General features: G+C 50.6%; 1 protein-coding gene across 1 annotated transcript; it reads right to left on the reverse strand.

Annotated features, from left to right (window-relative positions):
* Positions 1-3,051: 3,051 nt before the first annotated feature.
* Positions 3,052-5,004, reverse strand: Lpar5 (lysophosphatidic acid receptor 5). The gene has a single exon (XM_035448493.1). The coding sequence runs from the start codon at positions 4,803-4,805 to the stop codon at positions 3,684-3,686; it is 1,122 nt and encodes a 373-aa protein (XP_035304384.1). The 5' UTR covers positions 4,806-5,004; the 3' UTR covers positions 3,052-3,683.
* Positions 5,005-6,870: the final 1,866 nt, after the last annotated feature.

Genomic DNA, 6,870 nt, shown 5'->3' on the forward strand with positions numbered 1-6,870 from the left:
AGGTAACTTTCAGGGGCTCCCCTAAGTGAATTGCCAGCACCTTTCCTGCTTTTGTTTTCTGTCTTACATTACAGTTACTGTTCACTTGTGCTGTAGTTCCCACAGTCAAGTACTTCACAAGCTCTGACTGTTCATTCAGTGAGTCTTTATTGAGTACTACTTTTGTGCCAGGCACTGTCCTAGATGCAGTAAATACAGCAACGGACCAGCCAAACAAAAACCCTGGCTCCCCCCGCCAAGGAGCTTACATTCTACTTAGGGAGATGGAGGGAGACAGATAATACATACAAAAATTAGAATAAATAGTAAGTTACATGGCCCCTGAGGTGATACATGCTGTTTTAATCACTCTGGAATCTGCTCAATACCTGAATATAAAAGTACTCATTTTTTTCAGTGTATTTGTTTACTTATTTAGTTTTGTAGTGCTAGAGATCACACCTAGGGACTTGCAAATGCTGGCCTCAAATGCATGATTCTCCAGCCTCAGTATCCACGGAGCTGGGGTTATAGGCATGCATACCAGACTCAGACACCTCAAGTTACTTTTTTTTTCTTTTTTGAGAAGAGGGTCTCACTATGTATCCCTGACTGGCCTGACTATGTAAGCCTCTCTGGCCTTGAACTCACAGAGCTCTGTCTGCTTCTGCTTCCTAAGCACTGGAATTAGAGGCACTGTGCTCTCTCTCTCTCTCTCTCTCTCTCTCTCTCTCTCTCTCTCTGAGAGGGTCACTGTGTAGCCCTGGCTGTCTGGAACTCTCAATGTAGACGAGGCTGGCCTGAAACTCACATCACAGAGAGCTGCTGCCACGGTGCTGGGATTAAAGGGGTGCACCACCAGGACTCTACTATTTGGATGCTGCCATTATGAGCATACAACACCAGGCCAGGTTTATGTGGTGCTGCGTTTCAAACCCGGGGTTTTGTGCATGCAAGGCAAGCACTCTCTACCAATTGAGCTATATCCACAGAATCCACCCCCTCACTGCCAAAACTTTTGAAGATTCTGTTTTGCTGTTTGTGTAGTGCAATGTCCTGAGACTCAGTGGAGGAGGGTTGATGCCATTTATACTGTCCTGCCAGGGAGAGCACAGACCTTGAATCCCGATGAGTTAGGGACAGCAGGCCTTCTGTAGAGCAGCTGGTGGTCAGGACCTGGTGGGCATCCGACTTCTATCCACCTGAGCTGAGATACTAGCCTGTCACTGAGGAAGCGAGGTTAGTTACCTGGTTTGGCCACCAGGGGTCACTTTACCCTTGTAAATCACCAACTGAAGCCCTCCTGAAGACACAAAAGGCCCAAACCTTAAATGAAACAAACGCTTGGGAAAGCTCTCTGAAATGGGAGACACAGGGACACAGTGCATATAGGACACATACATAGCAGCAATTCTCAATGTCAGGGTCTAAAAATGTCACAGCACCAATTCTGCAACCCCTCTCAGCAACTTTACCCACTGCTTGGGCAAAGGAAGAAAACCATTTTCCTAGCCGCCTGCTTGTTACGTAGACAGTAGACAGGCTCTAACTATCCTCCCTTCTCCCTTCCTTGTACAGTCTTCTCTGCTGGGTGAACACCGTTCCTTTTCCTTCCCCAGAAATGCTCCACCCTGGCTCTGAGTGTGTCTGGCTTTATACCCAACCCCCAAACCCCACTCCCCACCTCCAGGCTCTGCTCTGGTAAAGTCCAAGATATGGTACATTTGATGTACAGTTCCTACCTGTCCTCCGGAAAGTCCTGAGCCTTAGGAACCACAATTAGCAATTAGCTGATCAATGCCCTCATCCCAGAGACATAAAAATAATGTCCTAGACTAAGTTAGATGTCACTCTAAAACTTTAGAGCTAAGCGAGCCATCTCAAAGTGACCCAGAGACCAGCTCTTTAAGGAAGTCCTTGAGGTCAAAACTATATTCTTAATACTCACATGTCCCTTGTCCTTTTCACACTCATCCTCTCATAGAAGCTTCTGTGACGACATTACTGCTCTTAGCTAAACGGAATGCATAGTGCATGCCTCTGTTGTTGTTTTGTTTTTTTGAGACAGGGTTTCTCTGTGGCTTTGGAGGCTGTCCTGGAACTAGCTCTTGTAGACCAGGCTGGCCTCGAACTCACAGAGATCTGCCTGCCAAGTGCTGGGATTAAAGGTGAGTGCATGCCTCTGTATCTCCACGTTTCAAAAACATGTTAACCTTAATTTATAACATGGCAAGCATCACAAGAAAAGAGAAGAAACAAAAGCTCTTCCGATCCTCCAAGTTTTGCATAAAGGAAATGGGGACCAAACAGTTTGAGGTCTGACACTTGATTGCAAAATGTTAAGGGTCAGAGAGGGAGAGGGGAATGAGAAGAGATGTGAAGGAGAGGACAGGGAGGGGAGAAAAGCGAGGGAGAGAAGATGAAGGGGAAGGAAAGGAGGAGGACAGAGGGGGTGTGGAGAGGATGGATGAGGAGAGAGAAGCAGAGTGTTGGCTGTGTAGAGAGAGCCTCTCTCAAAAAAATAAAAATTCCATAAAAAATTGACTGTAGCTGGCATGGTGCGCAGCCTTAGAAAGCACTGTTAACAGGAGGACTGAGAGTTTAAGGGTGGTGGCAGTGGTGGCAGTGTCTTTAACACCAGGAGGCAGAGGCGGGCAGATTCCAGTGAATTCTTCTAGGCAGGACAGCCAATGCTACACAAAAATTGTTTAAGATCAAAGCCAGTCTTAGTGGTGCACACCTTTAATCCAGCACTCAGGAGGTAGAGGCAGGAGGATCTCTGTGAGTTTGAGGACAGTCTGGTCCACTGAGTGAGTTCCAGGATAACCAGTGCTACACAGAGAAACCCTGTCTTGAAAAACAATCCCCCCCAAAAAAAAACCCAAAAGAGAGTTCAAGGCCAGCCTCTGCTACATACCAAGTTCAAGGTCAGCAAAGTCTATAAGGGGGGGATGGAGGGGAGGGGGGAAATGAGACAGAATGGACAAGGACCAGAGTGGAAGGAGAAAGGATGACTAGAAAAGGGACCAAGAACTAGATTTGAGAGGGACCCAACCCACTCCTCTGCCTTGTCCCAACCACCTCATACTGGGTGTCAAGTCTAAACTGCTACAAGTCACAAAACAGGTCAGTGCAAGTCAAATAAAACTTTGTATTTGCCTCCCACCTGCGCAGGGAAACCAAGTGGAAGTGAGGGCTGGCGCCACGGTGTGCACAGCCCTCAAGTCAGAACAGAAGGCCGTGGCGGGGGCTGGGATGGAGTTCAGTGGGAACGTCTGGCCCAGCATGTGCAGGCAGTGGATTCCAAGTTCCACCACCAGCCCTGAGTTTTGCTTTGTTTTTGAAGATGACAGATGAACTTCTGTGTCCTTGAGTCACCGAGGACCTTCAGTTCTCAGACTGACGACCTAAACCCAGGAGACCCATCTTGTGCTCCATGCGCTAGCTCTCAGTCATGGGCATGCTCACCTCCTGGCTTCCTACATAACTGGAGCAGGGTTCCCCTGTATAAAAACCAGAGGCTACCACAGTCTCCACCAACGCTCTTCCTTCCCTCTACCCTTGCTCACACACACACCCGTTCCTTCTGCACACTAGGACTGGAGTTGCTTCAATGTCCAAGTTCCCAGCCCGCCTCCCTCAAATGCACACCCTAAACCTTCGAGGCAGGCCCAAGCCTACAGTGTGACTGACACTTAGCCCTTTCAGAGGGCTGAATCCTGGGGGCACTGGGTGACGGGTGTTGCCAGGTTGGCGGGCTGGAGTAGCCCCTGACTGGTGGCATCCTGCCCGGTGTTTTGGGTGCTTTCCGAGGGTGGTTCGGTGAGCACCCCTCTAGCCCCATTGGTAGCCAAGGGCCTGGTATGGAGCGCGGTGCCCAGGTCGCGAAGGGTGTTTCGGAAACCCTCGGCGCTGAAGTAGTACACCAGCGGGTCGAGCACGCAGTTGGCGCCGGCCAGCAGCACCATCACCATCAGCACACCGCGCACCCGGTCGCGGGCCTCAGGGCTGGACTCCACCAGGTCGGCTCGCAGCAACCCGTACACGGCCAGCGTGGCGTTGTAGGGCACGAAGCAGAGCAGGAAGATGACGAGGTTGATCAGCAGGAGGCGCACGGTCTTCTGCCGCCGCTGGCTCTGAGTGGCCTCGGGCCTCGCCAGCGTCCAGAAGACGCGGCCCGACGAATAGACGACAGCCGCCAAGGGCAGCAGAAAGCCCAGCGTCTCGGCCAGCAGCAGGAGCGGCAGCAGCCCGCCCTTCCACAGCTCGTCGCTGAAGCTCTCGAAGCACAGGCTGACGGTGACATTCTTGTACCTGCAGGAGGACGGGCTGTGCACGCGGGCGGCGGGCACGGCGAACAGCAGGATGAGCGCCCACACGCCCAGGCAGAGCCGCCGCGCCACCCGGGGCCGCCGCAGGTGGCGCAGTCGCAGCGGGTGCACGATGGCCGCGTAGCGGTCCACGTTGATGAGCATCAGAAAGATGCAGCTGCCGTACATGTTCATCTGGAAGACGGCGCCAGACGTCTGGCACAGGAAGCCCGAGAAGGGCCAGTGGTGCCGGGCGTAGTAGGAGAGGCGCAGGGGCAGCGACAGGGTGAAGAGCAGGTCGCTGGCCGCCAGGTTGCACATGTACACGCTCACTACCGAGTTGGTGCGCAGCACACGCAGGAAGACCCAGAGGGCCAGAGCGTTCAGGGGGAGGCCGGTCGCCAGCACCAGGCTGTAGACCACCATATGCAGACGGTGTGTGCCCTGGTAGTCACGGCACTGGGACACCGAGCTGTTGTCGGTAGCAGAGGCGTTGGCTGAAGAATTGGCAAACATCGTGTCCAAGTGGGAAGAGAAACTAGGCTGAGACACCACGGGGGAAATACTAAAGTCCGAGCATGGCTTTCACCTCCAGGGTGGTGGTAGCCTGGTGTCTATACACAGTCTGTTCCAAAGCAAGCAGAGGCGAGACATGGGAGTGTGTGGTCTATGACCTCAGGGGAGGTGACTGGCCAAGGCTGGAAGCCTTCGGTGGCACAGCTTCAGCAGTGCAGACCTGGAATCAGAACAACGCAAGCCAAAAAAAAAAAAGTAAAGTTACTAGAGACAGAACCATAGTCTAAATGCTTAGCTAACCTGACTGGCCCCCTGAGTCCATTCCCACCCAGCTCAAGGCTCTTCACTCCATGTTTCTCCAAGAATGGCTTTTTATAGCTCCTCTCCATCATCCAGTGTCATGCCCGGGTCCTGCTGACATGGATTCCAGACAGGCTATGCATGAGTGCTGGCTTTGTCACTTGCCTCACTTGATGAGGCATTTTCTCTGAGTTTCATTTTCCTTATCTGGGTGCATGTGAAGGAGTTTGAATGGCCTCTACTTCAAGACGCTGTTTGGACGTTTAAGTACGATTAAAATGCTTCAAGTGCTGTTCTTAGAAGCTGCCTTCCCTCATTACCTTAAATGCTTACTGGATCCTTGGAAGGTTCCTGCCTGTTCCAGCAATGAACAAAAACAAAGGCCTGGCCCACCCACCTATTTCACATTCCATTAGAAGACTAACAACAACAAACAACACAAATAGGTTTGACAGAGCTATGGGCACTTTCTCTGGGCCAGGGACCGGGTTGGTGCCCTGTTATCTGAGGAATAAAGTTCAGACTCTCAAGTCCAGTACAAAATCCCAGTCCTGTTCATCATAGTCACCTTTTCCCTTGTGGGCTGGGTTTGGTCAGAGAGACCTGCTGGACTCAGCTTGACTGACCTAACCCTTCATTCCTTCTTCTATAAAATGGGAATAAGAATGTCCCGGTGTACTCCAAGGCAGTTGCCATCAGCCTTGGCCAGAGGCACATCATGAACACTTTAGCCTTCCTATTAGGAAGGTGGGGGAAGGCCCCAAGGCGGTGGTTCTCAACCTTCCTGAAGTTGCTTCCCTTTTATACAGCTCCTCATGCTGTGGTGATCCCCACCCCCAGGCACAAAATTATTTCGCTGTTACTTCATAATGAAAAAAAATTTGCTACTGTTATGAATCATAAGGTAAATATCTGGTATGCGGGATGTGATTGCTACCCCCAAAGAGGTCACAACCCACAGGTTGAGAGCTGCTGCCCCAGGTGTTTCCTGTGTGAGCCCTCTCTACTAAACCATAGTACACTACCTACAAGGGAACCAACTGGTGTACCAAGGACAGCCAAGTAGATAATGGACAAGGTAGGGGCTTAGGACCCCACCTCCCTCAAGTGCAAAAGGCCACAGGAGCCACCTTTCCACCCCTGCATCATACACAATTCATGTGTGTGCGCATGTGTGTATCAGAATAAATATAACTTAATCCTTGACATTTATTTTTGAGACAGGGTCTCATGTAACCTAGGCTGGCATCAAACTTGCTGTGTAGCTGAGACTGGTCTTGAACTCCTGAGCTCCTTGCCCCAACCTCCCAAGTGCTAGGATTACAGGTATGTGCACCATCCTTAGCTCCATTTTTACTTACTAAATTTTATTTTACTCTTCTCCCTAGAGATGCCATCTGACTGTGCTGCCCAGGGCTGAAGTGATCTCTGCCTCAGCTGGGAATGCACCCATCTCTAACATTGTTTTATTTATTTCAATTTTAAAAGATATTTTAAATACTTTTTTCATTTTATGTTTATGAGCATTTTGCTTGAATGTATGGTTGTGCACCATGTATGAGCCTGACGCCTTTGGAGACTAGATCTAGAAGGCACGAGCCTCCTTAGAGGCAGAGGTGTGAGCAGCTGTGTGGGTGGTGGTAACCGAACCACAGTCCTCTGAAAGAGCAGCAAGTGTTTTCAACCTCCAACCTTTTTAGTGTGTGTGTGTGTGTGTGTGTGTGTGTGTGTGTGTGTGTGTGTGTGTGTGTTTCAGGGTTTCTCT

This window comes from Cricetulus griseus, chromosome 8 (assembly GCF_003668045.3).
Source record: "Cricetulus griseus strain 17A/GY chromosome 8, alternate assembly CriGri-PICRH-1.0, whole genome shotgun sequence".
Classification (NCBI taxonomy): Eukaryota; Metazoa; Chordata; class Mammalia; order Rodentia; family Cricetidae; genus Cricetulus; species Cricetulus griseus.

Excerpts from the sequence above, each read along its gene's own strand:
- Lpar5 (XM_035448493.1), bottom strand. The coding sequence starts at position 4,805 with ATGTTTGCCAATTCTTCAGCCAACGCCTCTGCTACCGACAACAGCTCG.